This window comes from Heterodontus francisci, chromosome 13, assembly GCF_036365525.1.
Source record: "Heterodontus francisci isolate sHetFra1 chromosome 13, sHetFra1.hap1, whole genome shotgun sequence".
Classification (NCBI taxonomy): Eukaryota; Metazoa; Chordata; class Chondrichthyes; order Heterodontiformes; family Heterodontidae; genus Heterodontus; species Heterodontus francisci.
Genome location: NC_090383.1, coordinates 52,013,028 through 52,040,280, shown reverse-complemented (window position 1 = coordinate 52,040,280; position 27,253 = coordinate 52,013,028). Strand labels below are relative to the sequence as shown.

Below are 27,253 nucleotides of genomic sequence, written 5' to 3'. Positions count from 1 at the left end.
TCACATTGCTGATCGAGGTGCCAGGGATGTCCTAATAGCTGAAGCTTCAGTTAGTCACCCACACTGCTCCAAAGTAACTCCACCCTGCCCCACTCTATCTGCCCTCCACTGCCACTTACACAAGCAATCCTGTAACCATCTATATGCTTGTTCCACAACCACTAATTGCTGTCAGTCAATTCATGCCTTCACATTCAAAAGGAAAGCAGAGTTGGCACTCACCATGCAATAATGGTGTGCAATATTATATATAATGTGACTTAATAAATTAATTATTTTAACAAATTTTCAAAAACACCTGTGTGGAGCTTCTGTAAACTACAAAACCTTTCTCTTCCTCTCTTTGGCAGTTCTACATGGTGCAATCCTTGTGTTTGCAGTAGAGATAGCAGCAAGCTGCTCCGACTTTTGTGATGTTCATGGCCAATGACAACTGTGGGTTGGATCCCATGAGGGCCTCCCAAAGACTGCTCCACCTGCATCTGTGCAGAGGAAGGTCCGGCCAGCATGACTAGAGACACCATGTCGGTGATCGTTGAAGTGGGGTGGGGGTGCGGGGGGTGGGGGGGGGCGGGGTGGGGCAAAGTGTGAGATGTGGAAATGCTTTGAGAGGAGTTGGCACCTTCATCTTCCCTATCACCATCATGTCTCTCCTACACCAATGACACATCACTCCTGGCTCACTGCGGCAAAGCAGGTTGGAGGCAATTGGTGCGGCCTTGGAAGCCCATGTCTTATCTGTCTGTCATCCTCTAAGGCTGTAGATGTTTTGGCATATATAGCTTACAAGGCTGCCATCTGGACCTGCAGGGACTTATTAGTGCAACTTGATTCAAGATTCAAGACATTTTCCCAAGGGCCTGCAACATCATTCCAAATGTTTGAGCTGGAAGCTGTGACGCAAGATGCACATTGGTTGTAAGTACATGGCGTCTGAGTCATGGAATTCACTATGTGATTCATCAGGTGATTCCTTTTTTATTTTCTCTATCTTCTGTATGTGATCTGGCAAGCAGCAAACACTTGAAGTCTCTGAAAACTATTGTAAGTTAACATGTTATTTTATATTTATAAGTAAAACATTGATACTCTTTATAACTACTATTTAAAGAGCTATTGCTGAGGACTCTTCAATTCCATGTGCCATTGTGAAGTGTGTGCCTGGCAGGACTGTCAGTACTTAGCATATTTGCGGCTGACACTGTGACACATTGCATCTGTGAACTGGGCTTTTGTACAGTTGAGGTGAAATCGTGTCATGAGACAACCCTGATGAACTTGGACACTACCATGCATTTCGCACTATTGTGCTTCTGTAGACTATTGGCGCCCCTGCTCAGATCCCATCTCCACTTTAATATCAACCCAAGGATCCTTAACATATAGCTAAGATGGGAAGTGAGTCTTTAGTTTAATATTGTAACCTAAAAACAGCAGCTCTTACAGTGCAGCACTGACTCAGTATTGCAAAACTAAGTCTAGATTCTGGAATAAAGAGCAGAATACTATAGATGCTAAAACCATGAAAACAAAAACAGAGAAAGCTAAAAATTGCAGGTCTGACAGCATTTATGGAGAAACAGAAACCAGCCAGTCCATGGTTTAGGTTTAAGTTGTGAGGCAGGGTACTGGCCCATAAATGCTGAATAAATTGATTTCTGTTGCTCCACAAAAACTACTTGACCTGTTGAATAATCCTATATTTTATGTTTGGTACTTAGTTCAAACTCATAACCTTCTGACTCATAGATGAGCATGCTCTTTACTGAGTCAAGCTGACAAGCTGAGTGTTTCAGTCTTACTTTTTCATTGAACAAATGCCCTCAATTTTTAATGGAATCATCCTTCGGAGTTTGAAAAACAACCATTTATGATGACTCATTGTTTTCTGTCCTTAAGCCAATTTTTTTTTAATCCAAGTTGACACTGACTTTCCTATTCCAGGAGCCTCAATTTTGTTAACCAGCCTTTTATGTGGTACTTTATCAAACGCATTCTTAGAATCCATATGGACAACATCCACCACATTCCATTCATCAACCTTCTCTGCAAGTTCATATTGTAACCACTGTCTACATAAAGAAGTTTCTCCTGAGTTCCTTATTCTATTTATTAGTTACTATCTTATATTTATGACTCCTATTTTTGAACTTTCCCACAAGTAAAAACATTTTCTCTATGTCTACTCGATCAAATTTCTTCATAATTTTAAAAATTTCTGTTAAGTCACCCCTCAGGCTCTCTTTTCTGGAGAATGTTTAGAATGTGACGCTCACTACCACATGGAGTAATTGAGGAAGCTGGATAAGTACATGAGGAAGAAAGTAATAGAAGGAAATGCAGATAGGATTAGATGAAGTAGGGTGGGAGGAGGCTCATGTGGAACATGAACAACAGCACAGATCAGACAGGTCAAATGATCTTTCTGTACTATAAATTCTGTGTAATTCTATGTAAAGTCAAATGTCAAATCTCAGAGTCTCAGAAGGTTCAGTGCAGTTCTTATTATCTTATTCACCACAATATTTGGCAGTCAGTAGATTTTTACTTATTGTTGTTTCCACTTTAGGAAATATTACTGGATCCTCCATGTAGTTTTGTTCACTTTTACTGTTCATTGTGACCTTTTTATCTGGTTTGCAGCTTACAAATCTATATATGGCAACTGCTGTTAAAGTTGTTTCCCAGACCCTCCCTTGGAGTTATTGAAATTTGACAAAAAAAATTAAAGCTTTAATCCTGGAGACAAATAAGTGTGTGATATCATTGTGCTTGAATGTAACATAAAGCTGTTATCACATCTATTGTTCTAAAATAGTAACAGGCATCATCATCCCTTGATGATATCTGCACTTTGCAGATTTGTTTTAAACATTTAATTTACCCTTAGATTTCATGATGCTGTAACTACATGTGAGTAATGCACAACCTTTAAAATAAATAGCAATACATTTATATCAGCCATTCTGTTAAAGCCCTTAAATGAATAGTTTGAAAAAGAAATCACTAATTGCTCGCACATTGTTTCAAAACTTCAGTGCCCTTTTCACTGCTGCACCAAAAATTTGTATTGACATGATGCCTTTAACATAATAAATCTCCAAACCACTTTGCAGACTTGAAACAAGATACAAGATCAAGCAGTGATACGAAAAGACTTACAGGAGGTGACCAAAAACATGGCCAAAGAAATAGGTTTTGAAGATCCTGTTGAAGGATGAATGAGAGTTTGCAAGAAGGAGAAGCATAAGGTGAGTCTTAAGGAATGTGGTGCCAAGACAGCTTCAGATTATGAAAGAAAGAAATAAAGACTTGCATTTATGTAGTACCTTTCTCAACCTCAGGACGTCGCAAAGCATTTTAAAGCCAATGAAGTATTTTTGAAGTGTATTCACTGTTGTAATGTTCGGAAATGGTATGGTAAGATAAACACATGAGTCAGTGTGATGGAGCCAATGGAATAAGCTGCAGTATAAAGAGGAGATGATGCCTAGAGTAGCTGTATACCTATTAAGGAGGGGCTCAATCATGAAAGGAAGTATATAAAATGAGTAATGGTTATTGGGTTGGGGTATGGTGCAGTCAGATAGAGCAATGGGAGATATTAATGACAGAAGTGTGACGATGAAAAATTATGGACTAAAACTGAAGAGTAATAAAAATTGACTTTGTCTTTTGAAAAATGGACCTCTCTTTTAAAAAGTGAACAGTGTGCTCCAAAATGGCTGTTGAAGGTTAAAAGGCTTGGCCTTTGTATATTCAAACTGTCTGACAGGGACAAAGCTAAGAGGTTCAATTCACCCATCCTGAAATATTCCTGAATTGAATGGGTCCTTCTGAAACAGAAGGTGTGAAATGGAAACATCATAACCAGATTATTCTCATCCTGAACCCATCAAGCGACACTTTTGAATTGAATGGGTTCTTCTGAAACAAAGAAGGTGTGAAGTCGCCATATCCTCGGCTACTGTCGGTCCCTACAGGGAAGAAAATACCTGTCTTTTTACCTTAAAAGGCAGCCTGAGAGAGAGACATCCAAAATGAAGCATCTAAAAAGCTTGTTTCCAACTGAGGGGCTGAGAGAAATCCAACGAGAAGGGTCGCACCCTGCTGTAGAATTCTACATCTATACTTATACAGCAGTGAATTAGAAGTGACCCACTGTTTCAACTGAACATTCAACCAAGAGTGAAACCTACAAACACCTCAGGCCTGCAACTAACAAGAAATAGGCTTCCAAGAGAATTCAACAGGTTTACCCACAACCCTCGAAACCTACACCACTTAAACCCACTTACCCCCTTTCCTCTCTAGATGTCTCGTGTGTGTGTGTGTGTGTGTGTGTGTGTGCACTTGAGCTAATGCATGAGTGGATGTAGTCGCGACAATTTCAGGTTAAGGCATATTGATCAATAAATAACTGATTTTCTGTTTTAAACCTACAAGAAAACCTGTCATTGTCTATCTTTTTGACAAATAAAAGACAAAGGGATTGAACCCTAATAACAAAACACACTTGCTGTGGTCAGGTGGGAGTTGAACTGTGGGAATCACCCAAACCTCTCACTGCCTGGCTGTAACGACAGGAACCAAGAAGAGGCTGAGGGAGGCTGAGCGAACCCTGAAGATGGTTGACAGGAAGCTGTGACAGTTCAGGACCAGCATCACAACAGTGGTCAGTCCTGGATTATTTGCACACCGAGACAGCAGGCCTTCTTTATTCAGCTGCCCTCAACATCAAATATGGTAGTTTTCATATCAGAAGTACTTAAGGCTCAGGTTAAAGGCAGAGTTAGAGTTTGAGGTAGGGAAATGTTAATAAGGAGTATGCATCACAGAAAGTTAGCACAGGGTGATACTTCATATTAAATGCTTCAGGAATATGATGGCCCTTCTTAACATATAATAACACTTGCACTTTCTCTATAGGATGATAGGTGATCTCATTGACGCATACAAAATTCTTACAGGGCTGAACAGGGTAGATGCAGGAAGGATGTTTCCCCTGGCTGGAAGGTGGTGGTGAGGGGGTCTAGAACCAGGAGACAGAGTCAGAATAAGAGGTAGGCCATTTAGGACTGAAATCAGGAGGAATTTCTTCACCTAGAGTGTGGTAAATTTGTAAATTCTCTACCCCAGAGAGCTGTGGAGGCTCAATCATTCTGTATGTTCAAGACAGAAATCGATAGATTTCTAGATATTAAAGATATCAAGGAATATGGGGATAGTGTGGGAAAATGGCTTTGAGGTAGATTAGCCATAGTCTAGTTGAATAGCAGAGCAGGCTCGAGGGGCCGAATGGCCCACTCCTGCTCCGATTTCCTACGTTCCTAAAGTCACCATGTATGATGCACTAAAAGCTGGTTTTGTCTCAGACAAGAAGTTGATTTGTCTCCTGGTTGCTTGTAAAAGACTAACGTATCAGTACCCTCCCACAGGAGTGTTGCTTTGATTGTTGGGAAACTGCTGCCATCATCACTGTCGTGGGACCATTCCTGTGGACGTGCTTTGTAATTCTGGCAGGAGTCTGGCAGAATGACACAGAAATATGTCGGGCCTGCCACTCAACCTATGTTTCTTTTATTCATTCATGGGATGTGGGTGTTGCTGGCCAAGCCAGCATTTATTGCCCATCCCTAATTGCCCTTGAGAAGGTGGTGGTGAGCTGCCTTCTTGAACCACTGCAGTCCATATGGGGTAGGTACACCCACAGTGCTGTTAGGAAGGGAGTTCCAGGATTTTGACCTAGCGATGGTGAAGGAACAGCGATATAGTTTGAAGTCAGGATGGTGTGTGGCTTCGAGGGGAACTTGCAGGTGGTGGTGTTCCCATGCATTTGCTGCCCTTGTCCTTCTAGTTGGTAGAGGTCGCGGGTTTGGAAGGTGCTGTCTAAGGAGCCTTAGTGCATTACTGCAGTGCATGTTGTAGAAGGTACACACTGCTGCCACTGTGCATTGGTGGTGGAGGGATTGAATGTTTGTTGAAGGGGTGCCAATCAAGCGGGCTGCTTTGTCCTGGATGGTGTTGAGCTTCTTGAGTGTTATTGGAGCTGCACCCATCCAGGCAAGTGGAGAGTATTCCATCACACTCCTGACTTGTGCCTTGTAGATGGTGGACAGGCTTTGGGGAGTCAGGAGGTGATTTACTCGCTGCAGGATTCCTAACCTCTGACCTGCTCTTGTAGCCACGGTATTTATATGGCTATCCCAGTTCAGTTTCTGGTCAATGGTGACCCCCAGGATGTTGATAGTGGGGGATTCAGCGATGGTAATGCCATTGAATGTCAAGGGGAGATGGTTAGATTCTTTCTTGTTGGAGATGGTTATTGGCTGGCACTTGTGTAGCGCGAATGTTACTTGCCACTTATCAGCCCGAACCTGGATATTGTCCAGGTCTTGCTGCATTTCCACACTGACTGCTTTGGTATCTGAGGTGTAACGAATGTGCAATGTTCAGCACCAATCATTGTGCACTGTCTAAGAGGAGTCACAAGATAGCAATTAGAAGTAAGAATCCTGTTTGATTTTCCTCTTCCTAAATCTGTGCAAATTAGGAATTGAGCCTTGACTTTCTGCAGCTAATTTTTCTGATGGGATTTTCCCATAGTCTCAGAATTAGAGATTCTAAACACTACGGAGATCATTTGGAACTTTGATGTAGCTGTGGCGGTTGGGGTCACTGTAGACAAAAGTTGGTTTTATCCATCCAAATTGGAGCTACAATCTTTGGTAAAGAATTACTTTTGTTAGCACCAAGTTGGCTCGGGCTTTGCTGTAGCATTAGTAGTTCCACTCAAACTGTCCTCCCTTGATCTCTACTTAAATTATCCAGTCATTGCCTGTCCTTAAATTAAAGCAAAGTTAAAATAAGAAGACTGCAATAAATATTGCCCAATTTACAGAAATGAGCAGTACTTCTAATGTCTGTATTTAGTAGATAGGCACAAGAAATAGAGATCTGAAAGGAAATATAGATTGCATTGAACACTTGAATCCTCTAGCAGCAGACAGCCATGGGATATTGCTCGGTCAATGTGCTGGTAACATGCAATGTTGACCTGAGCATCGTCCACGTATCCTGGAAACTATCATAACCCTTGCATCCTGCAACAGCCCAGCTTTCAAGATCTGTTTGATGGAGATGATAAACTAGAGGAATGGTTACCAAGGAATTCCGGCTACCTTCTCCCAACTTGGCTGATAACTGCCATTGCCATGATAATCAACAGGCAAGAGGAACATTATAATGATATATATGCCAAAATCAGGATGCTCATTGAGTTGTGCCTTGGAGTCTTTAAGTAATAATTCTATTGTTTGGCACATCTTCAAACCAACTGTCAGGCCAAAGTGGAAGCCAATTATGGCCTTTGTTTCCTCATCTTATGATGTCAAATCCTGGATGTTGACATGTCCTCCAATAGTCTAGTGTTCCCTGGCATTTATTAATCTGTTAATTGTGTATCAATTGTTTGATTATATGCAGGTGGCGGGTGTTAATTAGGGTCTTACTTGAGCACTTAAAAGCCAACACTTACTGAGTGAGACTGGTGGAGGGTTTTTGTGTGAGGAATTATAAGTTTGTAATGCTTTTATGCTACAATAATTGTGAAACTGAGTATAGATAGCTGCCAGCATTATCCTTCCATTCCCAGCTTTCTGGTGTTTAATGGCATTGTTTACTTTCTTGTCTGGCAGGAGGAATACATTGTGTTTATTGACTGTTGTAGTTCTTCAGACCCTGTATTAAGCAGTCTGGATTTATGTAAATGATGGGAGCAAGTCTAAGCGTCAAGAAGCAAGACCTGGTTTGTCAGACTTTAGTGTGCTAACATGCATTACAAGATATAAAACATTGGACACAATTGCTGCCAATGATATTGCTTCTGGGATAAGGGGCAGGTTGCCATCTAATACATTAAAATGTCATGGACAAGTGCAGAAAATAATCTTTAAAAACTAGTGGATTTCTGGCCTTTGTATCTTTGAGGACTAGAATATGAAGAGATAAAACTTAGGCTACAGCTATACAAAGTATTGGTTGGGCCACATCTTGCGTAGAAAGGATTGGAGGGAGTGCAACATTGATTAATCAGAATGATACTTTGATTCGGAGGGTTAAGCTGAGGAGTGATTACACAGGCTAGGGTTGTACTCCCTGGAATTTGGAAGGTTGAAGGTTTCAACATATTAAGGGGAACTGATCGGGTAGATAGATAGAATCTTCTGGCTGGGGAGTCTAGGACTGGGTGCATAACCTAAAAAATTAGTCAGATCTTTCAGGTGTGAAGTTAGGAAATAATTCGACAGGCAAAGGATGGTAGAAGTTTGGAATTCTCTTCTGCAAATGGTCATTAATTTTAAATCTGAAATTGGTTAATTTTTGTAAACTGAAGTGTCAAGAAAACCCTCTACGCCAAATGGGAAATATTAATTTAATTGGTTGGAAACTTACCTTAGACTTTTATTGGGGATAAAAACCCTACAAGTAACTTTTTAAAAGACTAGCAGCCAAGATGGCCACTGCCATTTACATTTGAAATACCAGGAGAATGAACTGGAGACAAAAAGTCTAACAAGAAGTCCAGCCATAACAATGCTTTGGTTAACTGAGTAGATTAACCAGATCACCCTCATTAGCGGGACATTCATAAATGGAGATGTCCCTCCAGGGGTAAACACTCTGCCAACCTCACCTAAGAGACGTTTTGGGTTTTAGACTTTGGATCTCGTTAAAAACAAAGGGAAGTGAGAGAGCCATGTGATTGTCTGTTCATTTCTGAAGAAACTGGAAGTTTTGTTACAAGCAGTAACTGAGTGGACAGCACAGTGCTGTTAGGAAGGGAGTTCCAGGATTTTGACTTGGCAACAGTGAAGGAATGGCAATATAGTTCCAAGTCAGGTTGGTGTATGGCATGGAGGGGAATTTGCAGGTGGTGTTCCCATGCATCTGCTTCTCAGTTTGAAGCATCTTAGTTATCGACACAAGCTCAAAGAGCTGGCACTCTCCATTTTACAGAAGCATAGACCTTTGGAGTGATTTGATTGAGGTTTATAGGATGATTAAAGGAATAGATTGTGTTTGCACAGACAGTTTGTTCCAATGAAATATGTTGGGGAGAACCAGGAGACTCCATATAAGTTATGTAAGCCAGAACTAGTTTAGAAGTTGGGAGATGGTTCTTTTCCCAGAGAATATTGGACCTCTGGAACAGGCTGCTGGGCTCCTGTGGTGAACCTTGATTTGCTGAATTCCTTCAAGTGAGATCTTTACCTGTTCCTGCCTGGGGCAGAGATCACCCCAGTAGAAAATGTAGGTGCATTAGTTGTAGAATGAACTTTTAGTTTAGTTTTGATCAGAGAGGAATTTTCCAGATTTCCCACACCCCCATCCTACGACAGGCATGGGTTTTTATCATCTTTTGCCTTTCACAGGGATTACATAATTTGGGGATGGGATGAGAACGCATATATTGTGATGCACAAGGTGGGGCAGATTGAATGGACCAATGAGTCTTTTCCTGTACATCAATGTTCGTATGCGAAAGGTGCTATATAAATACAAGTTATTTCTTACGTACCATCAACTAATTATTTTAATCTTTTGATTTGAACTATACAGGATCCGGTCTCTACCGTATATTGCTGTTTTTTTGCGCTCTGTTAAAGTGCTTTGAGATCTTCAAGCGAGGAGCACTATGGAAGAGTAATCTGTAGAACGCGTTCTTGGAAATGAATTATCATTGTTTCCGGGTGACTAAAAAGTTCTCGAGAGGTGTCACTGAAGTTTTGTCTCTGTTGTGAATAATAGATATAATTATGAACACATGGAGAAAGATTTCCAATGTAACTTACAGGCGCTCCTGAGCCCTTTAAGTGAGGAAAGAACACCTATCCGAGTAGTATACAAGGCGGAGCGCAGCTCTGCCTTTAAATCCAGACTTTTTGTAAAGTAGGGAGACCAAGGCTAGATTTTCCCCTCATTTTTTTCACGTATAATTATTGAGGCAGAAGGAGAAAGAGCGCAACTGTGATTTGTTTTCATCTCGCGCGCGCTTTATAAGTCGGCAGATCCAATAATAATCATAATAAGCAAAGCACGCTGGGTGGAGCGGTCCCTTCCCTTTAAGGAGTTTCGACGGAAGTCGTGGCGAATGCAACCTGATACCGTAGTGAGATGCGGAGCTCCTGGAGCCGGAGCCTGAGTTTCCAGGGACACAGAGGAGGTGGAAGGCGGCCCGGACCCGAGCACAGCATCAAGACCATGTGAGCTCGAGAAAGCCGCAACATTGGCAGCAGGACAGTGGCCGGGTTCTCACACTCCTACTTTCTCACAGAGATCCATATAGATACACAGATACTTTCTACAATCCCCCCTCCCCAATCTTTCAAATCAATGGAACCTATCACAAAGTGGACGCCGAAACAAGTGGTGGAGTGGATTAAAGGTGAGAACTTTCAGCTGTTTGTCGCTGCGCTTCTTGACAACCTCTTTAGTCGGGATATACCGTAGGAAGTAATATTGCTTTTCCAGCATAAAAATGTTCTTGTAATATTAACAGCTGATTATTCAGCGTTGTGTTGCTGTGTTCAAACTGACTGCATTTAAAAAAAAACTATTCTCGTGTTTTGGCATCGTTTAAGATTTGAATTAGTTTCATTTACATTTTTTATCGGAGTGTTGTATAAATGTTATTTTTGTCACAAAACCGAACGTCGTCTTATCTTTCACTTTTTCCCTCAATTTAATCTTGTCCGTGTTCACTTATATTACTTGAAAAAATATTAATGGACGAGCAGACCTGGTGTCTCTTTTATTTATTTCTTTTCTTCCAATTTGACTGGCGTTTGATCGATGACTCACTTGGGATTCCCGTTTACTGCCTTCGTGGTTATTTGGTGCTAGTTATATTTACTTGAGAATGTTGCCGGCCTCTGGTTTAGCAGGCGGCTGCTGGTGCGATGAATGTTTTTCTTAAATCTGAAACCGTACACTGTTACCGCTGTCTATTTACTTAAACATGAGGGAATAACTGCTCAAACTTCTATGGTGGACGAGCTGACTTCGGGTTGAAAGGATCTGACGTGTTCTGGAACTGATATTTTAAAAAGAACTTAAGCTTTCAAAGTCGCAATTCAACAAACGAGATACAATAACTCTTCGGCACCGTCCAACAGAGCTTGAGATGAAAAACCCTGTAAACTTTTAAATACTGTTATAATTCAGTGGGTTTCCTTTTTTATTTCGAATCATACAAGCAGTGAAGGATCTAGGTTAAGTCCTTGTACTGAGTCAGCTGATCTGGGGGTGGAGAGGAAGGGGTCAGTTCCATTAACCTCCGTATGCCAAGGCTGGTGGTGGGGGGTGGATGGAGGGAGTCAGCCATGGTGTCCATTGTTTACTGTAATCTAGAGACTCCTGGCGGAAAATGCATATATATGGTCGCCCTGGAAGGATGGGATCAGGCTTGTTAAAATGCTCTGCTGAATAGATCTTTAATATTTTGGTGCTCAGCCTCGTACGTGATCCGTGGCTATTTGAGATGAAGATTCACTGTAACTGTACTGAAGTATGAATCACTAGCTTCATTCTAGTTTTAGTTGCAGCAAGAAAACTGTCCAATATACTGGCTGACAACTGGAGCACAGGAAGAAAAATGGCACCAGGCAGGATGACTTTTGAATGCATTCTGATTCTGACACTATGGCATCTGAAAACACATTTCAAACCTCCAGCACTTTATCTTTTTTTTTGATATCGAGTTGCCAAAATGTGCTGTTATGCATTAATTGTGTAACGGAATCCCTTAAACTAATGAGACTGTCACTGAAAATACAAACTTATACATCACTTATTTGGAATTTTGGCCTACTTGTGTAAGGTCACCGTCCCTGCACGTTCTATCCAGGATAAGTTGACTGTCTTTCTGTTTTTATTAATTCCCTCCTCCATTGGCTGTTGAGTTTAAAAATAAAGTCAATACTGAGGACTGCAAGAAATTACAGGAGGTTATTATTAAACTTACAGAATGGGCAAATAATTGGCAAATGACGTTCAACACCGATAAATGTGAGGTAGTACATTTTGGTAGAAAGGATAATTACTTGCAAGGTGCAAGTCTAGGTAGGGTAGAGGAACAAAGAGATCATGGAATACAAATACACCAATCACCAAAAGTTGCGCCACTGGTTAGCAAGGCCATAAAAAGCAAACCAAGTGTTAGATTGTATAAATGCACAAATTAGGCGAGTGTGTAACAAAGGCAGAGTAGTATTAATGGGGGATTTTAACTTGCACATTGGGAGAGGCAGACTAGCACCTGTCAGAAAGGTAGTGAATTTCTGGAATGTGTCCAGGATAGTTTCCTACAGCAATATGTCCTAGATGTAACAAGGGGACAGACAATATGAAATTTCGTTCTGAGTAATGAGCCAAATTTAATTAGTAGCCTAACTGTGCGTGACCATTTATCAAATAGTGATCACAACATGATTGAATTCAAGGTAGTGTTTGAAAGTGAAAAGCACGAATCAGCTACTAGAATTTTAGACTTGGGTAAGGCTGACTTTACCTAGATGAGACAGAGACTGTCCACGGTAAACTGGGTAGATCTGTTAATGGGTCAAACGACTGAGGAGAATATTTAAAGAAACATTTAACGAAATACAGAGTGAATATATACCCCTGAGAGGAAAAAGCTCCACTTTACAGAAAAAAAACAACCATGGACAACTAAAGAGATTAGGGATAGCATAAAACAAAAAGAAATGGCTTACAAAAATGCAAAACGCAGCACAGATCCGGCTGAATGGGATCGATACAAAGACCAGCAAAGGGTCACAAAGCAGCTTATAAGAGCAACTAAAAGAGATTATGAAAGGAAACTTGCAAGGGAAATCAAAATCAGTAAGAAGAAATTTTATAGTTACATAAAGGGATGGTCAAGAGCAATGTAGGCCCACTAAACGCTGAAACTGGAGATATTGTCATTGATAATGGGAAAATGGCAGACATGTTGAACAATTACTTTGCCTCAGTATTTACAGTTGAAAAGGAGGATAACTTGCCGGTAGTCCTGAAAAAATTAATAGCCGATAGAGGACAGGGACTTAATACAATTAACGTAAATAAATCTTCAATAACAAAGGAAATTAATGGAACTAAAGAGTGAGAAATCCCCAGGACCTGACGGTTTCCATCCAAGGGTGTTAAAGGAAGTAGGGGAGCACATTGTAGATGCCCTAACTGTAGTCTTTCAGAGTTCCCTAGATTCAGGAGTGGTCCCTCTGGATTGGAAAGTTGAACATGTCACTCCACTTTTTAAGAAGGGTGAAAGGGAGAACCAAGGAAATTACAGACCAGTTAGCCTGATATCTGTGGTGGGCAAGTTGCTGGAGTCTATAATCAAGGATAGGGTGACCGAACACCTTTTTATTAAAAAAAAAATTCAGTTAATCAGGGACAGGCAGCATGGATTCATGACGGGAAGGTCATGCCTGACAAATCTCATTGAATTTTTTGATGAGGTGGCTAAGGTAGTGGACAGGGGAGTGTCTATGGATGTTATTTATATGGACTTCCCGAACGCATTTGATAAAGTCCCACATAAGAGACTGTTAACTCGGGTAGAAGCCCATGGAGTTGAGGGCAAATTATTGGCATAGTTAGATAGTTGGTTGAGTGGTAGGCGACAGAGTGGGGATAATGGGTAAGTACTCCGATTTGGCAGGATGTAACTAGTGGTGTCCTGCAGTATCTGTGTTGGGGCTTCTATTATTCATTAATGACTTGGATGATGGCGTAGTAAGTCATATATCCAAATTTTCTGATACAAAGTTAGGCGGCATTGTAGACACTCTGGATAGCATAAAAGAGATATTGGCAGACTAGGTGAGTGGGCAAAACTGTGGCAGATGGATTTCAATGTGGGCAACTGTGAGGTTATCCGTTTTGGACCAAAAAAGGATAGAGCAGGGTACTTTCTAAATGGGAAGAGGTTAAGTACAGTGGGGGTTCAGGTGCATAGCTATTTAAAATGTCACGAGCAAGTGCAGAAAATAATCAAAAAGGCTAATGGAATGCTAGCCTTTATATCTAGAGGATTGGAGTATAAAGACAGAAGTTCTGCTGCAGCTGTACAAAGCCCTGGTTAGACCCCACTTGGAGTACTGTGAGCAGTTCTGGGCACCACACCGTATGAAGGATATATTGACCTTGGAGGGAGTGCAACGTAGGTTTACAAGAATGATACCTGGACTACAGGGGTGAAGTTACGAGGAGCGAATACACAAATTAGGCCTGTTTTTGCTAGAATTTAGAAGGTTAAGGGGTGATCTGATAGAAGTCTTCAAGATATTAACAGGAATAGACAGGCTAGATAAAGAATAAACTATTTCCACTGGTTGGAGATTCTAAAACTAGGGGGCATAATCTAAAAATTAGGACCAGACCGTTCAGGAGAGATGTTAGGAAGCACTTCTTCACGCAAAGGGTGGTAGAGAGTGGGAACTCTCTCCCACAAACAGCAGTTGAAGCTGGAACAGTTGTTAATTTTAAATCTGAGATAGATTTTTGTTAAGCAAAGATATTGAGGGATATGGGCCAAAGGCAGGTATATGGAGTTAGGCCGCGGATCAGCCATGATCTCATTGAATGGCGGGACAGGCTCGAGGGGCTGAATGGCCTACTCCTGTTCCTATCTTCCTATGTTCCTATAAGCACTAGGGTTTATTTCTAGAGGAGTAGAATTGAAAAGAAGTTGTGCTAAACCTGTATCAAACCTTAAAGCCTGGCTACCTGACCCAAACCCGACGAGACCCGACTACGTGTGTCAGGATCGGCTCGGGTCTGTGTTCCGAGTCCAGTATTCGGGCTCGTGCCGGGTCGGGCTGGAAAGTGCTGCTTCCAGGAAGTCACGGATCAGGCTTATCCATGATTCCCCACAACTCCATCTGCAGGAATAGCGTACCGCCGGAACGGATGAACCATATTCGTGTCGGGTTGGGGCGGGCACGAGAAATAATTAAAGGTTTCAGCCCGGGTCGAGTTTTAATTTTATACCCGAGCCAGGCTTTATTGAACCTTGGTTAGACCGCAGTTGGAGTACTGCATGCAGTTCTGGTTGCTGTATTATGAAAAGGATATTGTAGGTAACATTCGTGCTACACTAGTGCAATGACCATCTCCAAGAAAGAGAATCTAACCCTCTGCCCTTGACATTCAACAGCATTACCATCACTGAATTCCCCCACAATCTACATCCTGGGGGTCACCATTGACTAAAGATGTAACTGGACCAGCCATATAAATACTATGGTTACAAGAGCCGGTTAGAGGCTGGGAATTCTGTGGCAAATAACTCACCACCTGACTCCCCAAAAGCCTGTCGACCATCTACAAGACACAAGTCAGGAGTGTGATGGAATACTCTCCACTTGCCTGGATGAGTGCAGCTCCAGCAACACTCAAGAAGCTCAACAGCATCCAGGACAAAGCTTAATTTTCACCCCATTCACCACCTTAAACATTCACTCCCTCCACCACTGATGCAGAGTGGCAGCAATGTGTACCATATACAGGATGCACTGCAGCAATTCACCAAGGCTCCTTCGATAGCACCTCCCAAACCCACAACCTCAAACACCTAGAAGGACAAAGACAGCAGACCTATGAGAACACCACCACCTACATGTTTCTTTCCATGCCACACACCATCTTGACTTGGAACTATATCACTGTTCCTTCACTGGGTCAAAAACCTGGAACTTCCTGCCTGACAGCACTGTGGGCGTACCTACACCAGATGGACTGTAACGGTTCAAGAAGGCAGCTCACCACTGCTGCCTTCTCGAGAGTAATTAGGGTTGGGTAACAAATGCTGGCCATGCCAGTGATGCTCACATCCCATGCAAAAATTGAAAAAAAAAAAAATTAAAGGCTTTGGAGAGGGTACAGAGAAGATTTACAAGGATGATGCCAGAAATGCATGGGGATACACGTCCGGAAAGGGTAAACAGTTTGTGTCTCTTTTCCTTTTTTGGGGTGGGGGGGGGGGGTGGGGAGAAAGATTGAGGGGTGACCTCTATAGGTCTTTTAAAATTATGAAAAGTTTTGATAGTGATTACAGAGAGAATGTTTCCACTTGTGGGGAACAGCATAAGTAGAGGTCATCAATATAAGATAGTCACCAAGAAATCCAATGGAGAATTCAGAAGAAACTTCTTTTACCCAAACTGTGGTGTGAATGTGGAACTTGCTACCACAGGGAGTGGTTGAAGTGAATAATATAGATGCATTTAAGGGAAAACTAGACAAGCATGTGAGGGAGAAGGGAATAGAGGGTCATGATAACAGATTTAGATGAGGAAAGATGGGAAGAGGCTTGAGTGGAACATAAATGCCAGCTTGGACTGGTTGTGCCGAATGGCTTGTTTCTGTTTGTGTATTTTAAGATAGATATATCCAATGTAAAGTAAAATAAATGCACAGATCTTTCAATGTTAAAAGTATAGACAGTTTGGATTTTAGCAAAGGATACCCAGATTTTTCTAGCAGCCAAAATGAAGGTGTTTGTCTAAGTCATTAGGAATCTACAGTTCCACTGATACACTATGAGAAGATAATGAAGACTGCATGGAAACAACTTGCACAAATCTAGACTGGATTTTATGGGTTTCATTCTTTTTTTAAAGAAACCTGAAGGACCAGTTCTTCTTGATATCTTCCATGTGTGCTTTGTATTTCACCCCTATTTCTGGCCCCATTTCATATGGGTACTAGCTTAGTGGCAGTTGCTGTATGATTGTATTGCTAGACTATGCCAGTATTCTCCTGATCTGATTCTGGAATCTTCAAAGCAATTACATACTATTTAGCATTTTCACAGGTGTATAATATCCTGTATTCGGGGCAAACTGACATTTTCATTATCCATTTTTAAAAAAATTCTTTCACGGGATGTGGATTAATTGCCCATCCCTAATTTCCCTTGAGAAGGTCGTGGTAGCCAATTTCCTGAACCGCGACAGTGTACGTTGTGTAGGTACACCCCCAGTGCTGTTAGGAAGGGAGTTCCAGGATTTTGACCCAGCGACAGTGAAGGAACAGGGATACAGTTCAGGTCAGGATGGTGTTTGACTTGGAGGGAAACTTGCAGATGGTGTTCCCATGTATCTGCTACCCTTGACCGTCTAGGTGGTAGAGGTTGCGGATTTGGAAGGTGCTATCAAAGGAGCCTTGGTGAATTGCAGTGTATCTTGTATATGATACACATTGCTGCCACTCTGTGTCAATGGTGGAGGGAGTGAATGTTGAAGGTGGTGAATGGGGTGCATATTAAGTGGGCTGCTTTGTCCTGGATGGTGTTGAGCTTCTTGAGTGTTGTTGGAGCTGCACCATCCAGACAAGTGGAGAGTATTCCATCACACTCCTGACTTGTGCCTTGTAGATGGGGATTCAGGAGGTGAGGTACACGCCACAGAACTCCCAGCCTCTGACCTGCTCTTGTAGTTACACTACTTTTATGGCTGATCCAGTTCAGTTCCTGATGTATATTAAATAATGTGGGTTTGTTGGTGATATTGATGAAAAGATGAGAGAATAGGGGGTTTTCTTATTGGGTAAGCCCCATGAGTAGTTATGTTCCTGGTGGATATTTTCTGCCAGAGATTTCCTGATAAAATCCCCTTAACTTGGGAAAGTTGCAGCTAATTTTAAATAGCAGCTGCTGATTTATCCAATTATGAAAAGATAGTTTCTCATCATTCTCTAGTGGTGGTGAGATCTATAATTTGTGCGGAAACTGAATTCAGGTCAGAATCCAGGGAATTGCAAAAAGAACAAGTTGTTGACACTATTTAGGAATTGTCAAAGTCTGTCATAGATTTAGATCTATTTATAGCTTTTTAAATTTTAGGATGAATTCTCACTTCTGGTGAAAGATCTCCGTGCTGGGCAGTGGGGTACCTCTAATGGTTTAATTACCCTTTGTCAGTATCCATTTGCAGCACGTTTGTTTGGCATTAGAAATTTCTCAGACCAATACCTCAGGACACACCATTAGTGCACCAGTGTGAAATTTTTCACTTGTCACATTAGCCATTCTTATGGCTTCTGAGTCTTTCTGAATGAAATTATCAACACATTGCCAAATTAGGGGCAGTTCTTTGCAGTGGAACCATGCCGAAGCAGGAAGCGTATGCAGATTTATGCCTGGATTAGAAATTTAAAAAAAAACCCAGTGGTGAAAAAAGGTCAATCAATCCAGTTCCCACACGGTAGTTTTTGAAGTCTTTGCCAGTGAACTTTGTAACATCTGTAGGCAAACTCGTAAATTTGAAATGGAACTTCAAATGTTTAGACTCTTGAGAAATTGGATTGAAAATCTAAATTATTACTGAATTTACTGTGCAGAACTTCTGGCAGTTGACAGCCTTGCAAGATAAATGAGGCTCTGTTGATTCCACCATAGGCATCGAAAACTTCTCAAGATAGTGTGATCGGGCAGAAGTGTTAACATATACCACCAACAGTGCTGCCTCCCTTTTTTTTTAGTTTCTGACTGTGGGCAGCCTGTATATGCAAGCTGGAAACATGGCTTCCTGCATTTCTTGAAGTAGGCTGTGGTATAAATGCACCATTATACTGCTTCCAGAAATTCTGGGTGCGACATACTTGTTACAAATATTAACTTTGCAGTTGGTGAAGAAGTAACTTGACTATCAATAGAGCACTCATTTAGGAAAGTAAACCAGCTTTGATTCATTTGTACCTTGACACTTCAGTGTTACTCTAACATTTTTAATTTTTAGAGTGTTTGAAGTTAGTCTTAGGGGGGAGAAATAGAAGCAGGAGTGCAGACAGCTATCTGTTAAACTTCATTGATCTAGTGTAATGTCTTGTGGACGTCAGCATCTACAGTTGAGGCTGGTGGCTTACAGTCTTCAATACAAGAATGAATGTGTCTTGTCATTATAATTGCAAAATGTGTGTGATTTGACTTTCATCAGTTAATAGGTTCTGCTCTTCATTTCTTCCATCTTGAATGTTCTGTGTGCCTTATTGTGCCCTCAAATTATTATCTGGGCAGCTGCATTTTGTTTTTAAATCAAATTTGATTAGTGATCTCTTCTGTTGCTGAAAATAAGCATGCTGAGAACTGCCTGAACATCCAACTGTGCATCTATCATTGATAAATTGCCACCATAATGTTTATTTCCCAAGCCAGATAATTGATTTTTCTATGAGATTTTACTTTTTGTTAAAGAACAGAACAAACTGTCCAAGAACTACTTACCTGGAAACAGTGAAATGTCTTGGATCAGCTTGAGATTTGAAAATTATGTATAAACTTCTTACTTTTGTGTTGTGAATTTTTAACTGACTCATTGCTTATATAACGACGTTTGAAATCAGTATTTAGTCTGATTGTACACCACAGTTTACAAACTAACTTCAATGCCCTGCCTGGAAGTCACTGCCCCAAAAGGCTGTAGATGCTGTGCTAATTGACATTTTCAAGACTGATATTGACAAGATTTTTATAAGTAATGGTAGCAAGGGGTATGGAATTGAGGTACAGATCAGTCATGATCTAATTGATTGGCTGAACAGACTCTAGGGGCAGAATTGCCTTCTCCCTTGTCTTACCAGAAAGTTCATATAATTGAGCTGTTTGTGCCTTGCCAAATTGAATTTGTTGCTGGTGCCAGGCAGGTAGTTTACTACTTGTTGGTGCATTGACTAACTTTGGGGTCAGGATTAAGGATAACTATTTAATTATAGTGTTCACTTTATGTTCAAATGGCACATCTTATGTTGTCCTTGCTCCTTCCTTTTGAAGGTGTCATTGCTTTGTGAAATAGAAGCAATTCTTGAAATTGGCAAATAGAAAGAAGAGTTCTAATGGGGGGAATTTAAGGTTTATTTTGGGAGGCAGCAAATAAAACTATTAATTTAATATGCACACGTATCCCAGGTTTTGCACTGGGAGAAGAAATCCAGTTCTTGTCTGCCCTTTCTAGAACTTGGGAAATTATAACTCCATTAAGTCTGTTGTTTAAAGACTGTGGTCTTCAGTTCAATGCTGCAGCCGATAACTACCAAGATCAGAATTGACTGCATGGAAACTCTGTGAAGATAAGTTATGAGAAAAGATTAATTGAAGATTGGGCTGCATGTTTGTTAAGTCAGCTCAAAGTCTCCTATTTAACTGAAGTTTAAAGTTGTTTTCATGTTGGTCTCCGAGGGATACTTGAGCAGATGACTCTCAGTGCATGGAGCTGTCATCATGCAGCTGACAGCAATCCTAAATTAAATTTGCCAGATTTGCCAACACTGTGTGTTGTGAAATGTAGTCTGATGGGACCTGGCACCACAAGTGTAATTCTAATGCTGCTTTTAAACTAATTCACAGGATATAGGTGTCACTGGCAAGGCCAGCATTTACTGCACATGACTGCTTGCCTTTGAGAAGGTCCAAGAATTGCTGCAGTCCATAAGAACATAAATAGGAGCAAGAGTAGACCATAGAACCTGTGGTCAGTACCATTCAGTACAATCATGGCTGATCTTTGGCTTCAGCTCTGCTTTCCCGTCTACTCCCCATACCCCTTGATTCCCTGAGCGACCAAAATTCTGTCTGTCTCCGCCTTAAATATATTCAACGATGGAGCATCCACAACCCTCTGGGCTAGAGAATGCCCAAGATTCACAACCCTTTGAGTGAAGAGATTTCTTCTCCCAATTCTAAATGATCGGCCCCTTATCCTGAGTCTGTGCCCCTCTGTACTAGATTCCCCAGCCAGGGGAGACAACTTGTGTGTCTACCCAGTCAGGCCCTTCAGAATCTTATATGTTTCAATGAGATCATCTCTCATTCTTCTAAACTCCAGAGATTATCGACCCAATTTACTCAGCCTCTCGATATAGGACAACCCTCTCCTCCCAGGGACCGATCTAGTGAACCTTCGCTGTACTGCCTCCAATAAGTATATCCTTCCTTAGACATTGTGACAAAACTGCACATAGTGCTCTAGGTGTGGACTCATCAAAGCCCTGTACAATTGTAGCAAGACCTCTTTATTCTTGTACTCTAATTCCCTTGCAACGAAGGCCAACATGCCATTTGCCTTCCTAATTCCTTGCTGTACCCTGCATGCTAACTTTGTGCTCTTTGTACAAGTACACTCAAGTCCCTCTGAACATCAACATATGGTGCTGATTTCTTTTTTCTTTGTAGAAATTTGGTATAACTGAGTGACTTGCTGGTGTGGGACTGACCGAGTTGAGGGCTACAGGTTTTATTTACCGAAAGGACATTAGTGAACCAGTTTGGTTTTTACGATGATCCGATAGCTACATGGTCAATTCTAATGATGCCAGCTTTTTATTCCCGATTTATTTAGTTTTTAAAAAAAAAACTAAATTTAAATTCTCAAACTGTTGTGGGATTTAAAAGTGTTCCCCTGGATTAATGGTCCAGTAAACAGTATGCTATTGTGACACTGTAAAAGGCGGGGGTGATTATGAAGGGAATTTTCTAAGTCCATACAGCGAAATAATTCCAATATCTGGGTGCAAGTTTTCAAAATAAATTAGGATGCTGGTTTGAAGGGAAGTAATGCAACTTTTTCCTCCAAGGGGTGATGACTCTAGAGCAAGTTTTTGGGAAGGCTGTTCAAGTAGGTGGTATAATTGGGTTCAAGCAACAATTGGATGTGTTTCTAGAGACTGGGCTTGGTTAATCTAATTGTCTGTTAATGAAAATTCTTGTGTTCCTGTGTCTGCAGATAAAAATAAAACTGTTCAGCCTATCCAATGTTTGTGGCAAGGTAACCAGAATTGCACGCAGCACTCCAAATATGGTCTGACCAGTACATTGTAAAGCTGTGCTGCCTCCAATAGGTATTTCCTTCCTTAGGAATGGAGACAAAACTGTGCACAGTACTCCAGGTGTGGTCTCATAATCTACAAGGACTGTTTCATTAACCACTTTTAACATTGTATGAGTAATGCGCGAGTGCCACCGGCTTCTGATGTGTGAGTCTGTGACATTCTCATAGTAAACTTGCTGGGTCTGGTAAGGACAGTTTCTGGCAACACCCATTAAAGAGGGCATTCCTGTTTGCTGGCCTTTGAGTCTGGCAGATTTTGTTTGGACCTGCCACTGACTACAAAATCATGCATTGGGAAGTGGCAGCATAAAAATGGCTATTGTCTAGAAATTCAAACTAAGTCTACCCTTACTCTTAGAACAGTATCACAGAGAAGAATCCAATTGGTGTATACTTATGTAATTTTTTTGTCCAGTATGCAATACTTGCACTTTGGATTGGTAATGTAAAGTAAAATTTTAAAACAACCTCTCACCATTTCTGCAAAGTAATCCAACTGCCTCTTAAGCACATTTATACTGACCAGCTCAGTGGTTTCTATGTTCTCGTAAAGGCTTCCGTTGTTTGGCAATGAAGCTTTGACTAGTTTCCTAAGTTGGCTGTCAAGTGCATGTAAAAATCCTTGGTTTGTTTGTCTTTCTCCCATTGCAATGGGAAGATTCCTGTTCCCTCTTCAGTGTCTTTTTTTTCTTTTTAAGCTTTGAAATTGACAACTCAGTAGATGGAAACCTAGTGGGAACACAAACCACTGTTTACACTTTGGATCACCAATATGTACAATCACAGCATACCATGAAAATATCATGCATCCTTGTTGGCTCATTTTCAGAGAATTATTTCTGTCAAATCGCGGCATTGTGTATGTTTAGTTGGAAATTCATCTGTCAGCTGTAACTGTTGAAGGGTGGTGGGAACACCTAGATACAGCACTTCTACTTGAAACCACTGAATTTTTTTCTAATTGTATATTAATGCGCACTTTAGGGTCATTTGACAAAAGCCACGCAGACCATAAAGTACCAGATTCAATCAGTCTCACCTGGGCTTGACTGTGCTTAATTGGTGTGCTATAATTTGACTTGCAAGTAGAGGCTGAAGGAGGGGAGGATGAAACGCAACAAAAACTCTAACGCAGGAGTCTGTGCTCTACGGGCTGTTCCCAGGGACGCACGCCAAGATAAACATCAACTGTTGATGGAGAGCCACTAACTCGGTGAAAGACGCTCTTTGGTCTGCCCGAAACTTGCTGGTCTTCCAGTGCAAAGAGGTGTCCACGACAGAGTATTGCAGACTGACACATTCCAAGGTCCAGGACTACCTGCTGAGGGACGTACTAAAGTTCGGGGCAGCCGCCGCTAAGGCTCAATGGGGAAAGGCCACTGTGTAAGGTCCTCCCGCCATAGTATACCAAGGGGCTGGAACCTGTGTAAAACCACTTGGGCTGTATGCAGTGTTTTGTGGCAAAGTAACCAGGGTTAGACAGCACTCCAAATATGGTCTGATCAGTACATTGTGAAACTGTACTGCCTCCAATAAGTATATCCTGCTTTAGATATGGTTTTGTTGTGTAATGCAAATGAACATTGCATGTAAAATGGAAAGGCAAGAGTTGTGAGGCACCTCACGTCTTTATCGAAGGAAACTGATTTCTTTGCACTTTCTGGAATGTCAAATTGGAACTGTTTTGTAATGTATTTTTTTTTAACAGATTTTTATGAATAACATATTTTGGGGGGAAAAAATCTAAAGGAGGGGAGGAAATCAGCCAATTGTGCTCTTGATGGTGATTTACTAACCAGCACTGAAAGAGTATGTCTTGAATGAGGGTACAAGTGAAATTGGTTTTCATGCGCTCAGTCAAATAGCCTAGCAGTCCAGCCTTGGAGTCCTAGAGAGATACAGCACTGAAACAGGCCCTTCGGCCCACTGGGGCAATTTACGATGGCCAATTTACCTTTCAACCTGCAAGTCTTTGGCTGTGGGAGGAAACCGGAACACCCGGCGGAAACCCACGCGGTCACAGGGGGAACTTGCAAACTCCACACAGGCAGTACCCAGAACCGAACCTGGGTCGCTGGAGCTGTGAGGCTGCGGTGCTAACCACTGCACCGCCCCAAGCACATAAAGAATGGCCTGTGAGGTAAGGTACTGGATTGTGTTGACGCTATGGAATCAGCATATCACAATGTGACTCAGGAAGATAAGTGGGGAGGGGATAATATTGTTATGCAATGTAACTGGGATGATCCACTAAAGATGGAGGGAGCCCCATGGATAATTTTAGATAATCAAACGTCCCATAATTTCTGCGCATCTCCTCGCTTGCCGACCCCTGTCCTCTTCACAATTCTTCTCTGGTACATCTGTTTGTGAGATCAGCCGAGTTTTATCTTGCAGCTTCCCTGAGCTGCCGCAGGCTGGACAGAGGTGGCTAATTCTACACACTTCGGCAACCATTGCTTCTCCTCTACCTCCCCCCACCCCTAACAGCATGCGCTTACTATTACTATAGTGCTGATCTCTGCAAAACTGTCATATTTCAATCAATACAGAACAGTCTATTTAAACTGTTTATTGTGTTATGTAGGAGTGGGTTAGGAGGTTTTTGGATGGGTTTGTGGGAGTATTGGATGGGGGAAGCTGTGAACCATCAGTTGTTGTAATGGCTAATTTTGCCTTTGGGAGGGCCTTGTTGTGAAATGAAGATTTTTCCCAGACTTGACTCGACTAGTCTAATATAAAAGCAAAATACTGCAGATGCTGGAAATCTGAAATAAAAACAAAGTGCTAGAAATACTCAGGTCTGGCAACATCTGTGGAGAGAGAAGCAGAGTTAGTGTTTCAGGTCAGTGACTTTTTTATCAGAACATTATTATTATTAACTCCATTAGTCTCCTGTTAATCTTCAAAAGGTCTTGCGGGTTTTGCTGCTTTTGCTTTTTTTAAATAAAGAACTTGAAAAAATAAACCACCTTTAATTTTTTTTCTCCTGTTTATTTTTTCCATTTTTTTTTCTCCCTGGCTCTCCTGAAAGTGCTGATTTTTTTTTTCGTTTCGTGGGATGTGGGCATTGCTGGCAAGGCTAGTATTTGTTGCCCATCCTTAATTGCCCTTGAGAAGGTGGTGGTGAGCTGCCTTTTTTTGAATCACTGCAGTCCATCTGTTGTAGCTACAACCGCAGTTGCAGTTCTATTAAACTAGCAATCCTCAATACTTCACCTAAGCGGCTTTTCATTTTGTATCCACCTGAAGTGAGTCTTGGAGTATTCCGTTATAGAGGGATTCATGGACAAACCTGTTAGTGGCATGCAGATGGGTGCACTTTTCGGTAAGACTTACCAGAGTGTAATTAGGAGCCATGATTGATTTCACCAACACTTGCTCAAGGATAATGAGTACAATTGTGCCTAATAAGCAATTGTGGAAGGTTTTTTTTAAGAGCACTGAAACAGGCCCTTCGGCCCACCGAGTCTGTGCCGACCATCAACCGGCCATTTATACGAATCCTACACTGATTCCATATTCCTACCACATCCCCACCTGTCCCTATATTTCCCGACCACCTACCTATACTAGGGGCAATTTATAATGGCCAACTTACCAATCAACCTGCAAGTCTTTGGCATGTGGGAGGCACCCGGAGGAAACCCACGCAGACACAGGGAAAACTTGCAAACTCCACACAGGCAGTACCCAGAATTGAACCCGGGTCGCTGGAGCTGTGAGGCTGCGGTGCTAACCACTGCGCCACTGTACAACTGGATAGATCATGTATTCACATTGCCGCCAATATTTCTTTTCATAAAACTTTAGTAGATTTTCTTTTCACTTTTACAGGAATTGAGATTATTTGGCCAAAGGTATTATCACTGTACAATTATGTGCCATCTCACATGTGCAAGACACTAGGGGCAGGATTTTCCCTGTCAGCTTCTGAACCCACCGTGGGGGTCAGAAACATTCACCGCATGGGAAGCAGTCACTGAATGTGGCGCAGTGGTTAGCACCCCAGCCTCACAGCTCCAGGGACCCGGGTTCGATTCTCGGTACTGCCTGTGCGGAGTTTGCAAGTTCTCCCTGTGTCTGCGTGGGTTTCCTCCGGGTGCTCCGGTTTCCTCCCACATGCCAAAGACTTGCAGGTTGATAGGTTAATTGGCCATTATAAATTGCCCCTAGTATAGGTAGGCGGTAGGGAAATATAGGGACAGGTGGGGATGTGGTAGGAATATGGGATTAGTGTAGGATTAGTATAAATGGGTGGTTGATGGTCGGCACAGACTCGGTGGGCCGAAGGGCCTGTTTCAGTGCTGTATCTCTAAACTAAACGAAACTAGATGTGATTTTTCCCTGGAGTAGCCAATTAATGGTCAGAGGGTGGGCTCTTGAAGCTGGAGGGCCAATCGGAGGCCTTCCAGCTTGAAAGCAGCAGCAGGATGCAATGACAAGTAAGTTGGGGAGAGGGTGCTGCAACATGGCAGTGCCCCATCTAACATTTTTTTTAAAGTTTGAATAAAAAGTGGTTTTTGCAGCCAGGCCACCAGTGGGCTGGGCGTGGAAAGAGAGCCTGTGTCTGCTGCTGTACCCAGACAGGGAGGGCCTCTAAACCTGCCTGGAGCATGCTTTCCCTCCCCCCACCCCCACCACTCCCATATCTGCCAGCGCAAGGCTGCCTCCAGAAATTGGCCCCACCACCTCAGGAAACCTGGAGTCTTACTGGAAAATCCTAGTTAGCCTCCTTTCATTGGCCTTAAGTGGTCCTTTAATGCGCTGGTCCCTGCCATGCACCCCTCTTGTTCCCCCCCACCCCCCCCAATGCCCATCCCGCCTCTGCAAAAGTGGCCCTGAGGTGGGATGGAGCCAGGAAACTGGCATGCATAATGGTGGTGCTCTTTTTAATACTCGCCTCTGGTCTCTGCCCGACAGGGCCTAAAAATCAAGCCTGAGATGCCTCTTTGTATTTTCTTCATTACAGTCATACTGAAAGTTACTTCAATTGTTCGTTGCTTTTTGTAATCTCCATTTGTGCTAATATATGGTGCACATTTACAAAACAAAGAACATCATTTGATTTAACAACTAGTTTGTCAATATCTTTTAAAAATCTATAATAAAAAAAAATCAGTGACCAGCGGTAGCAGAGACCATGCAAGTTCCTATTTGTTCCATAAAGTTTCTGTGATGAAGATATGAAATTACAATTACAACATCTTTCAACGAGCTTTTAAATTTGTTTAATTTTTTTCCGGAGCTAAGCAGTATATCTCTTCTGATTGTGGATAGGTGACCTCTTTCCTGTTCCACTTTTCCTCGAACAGTTTGTAACTTGTTTTCTCTCTCCAGTCTGTGCTGGTGAGAGGATC

At 41.8% G+C, this 27,253-nt stretch overlaps 1 protein-coding gene across 3 annotated transcripts in view; it reads left to right on the top strand.

The window, feature by feature from the left end:
• The first annotated feature begins 10,132 nt into the window (after positions 1 to 10,132).
• The window catches only part of cnksr3 (cnksr family member 3), a 160,411-nt gene continuing 143,290 nt past the window's right edge, over positions 10,133 to 27,253 (top strand). For 2 of the 3 annotated variants that reach the window (XM_068044817.1, XM_068044815.1), the window contains exon 1: positions 10,133 to 10,447. Coding sequence is in view for 2 of the 3 variants with exons in the window: in XM_068044815.1 (XP_067900916.1) it covers positions 10,396 to 10,447 (52 nt within the window). In the remaining variant the exon portion in view is untranslated. The remainder of the gene's footprint in view (positions 10,448 to 27,253) is intronic. The other variant, XM_068044816.1, reaches the window with a different exon arrangement.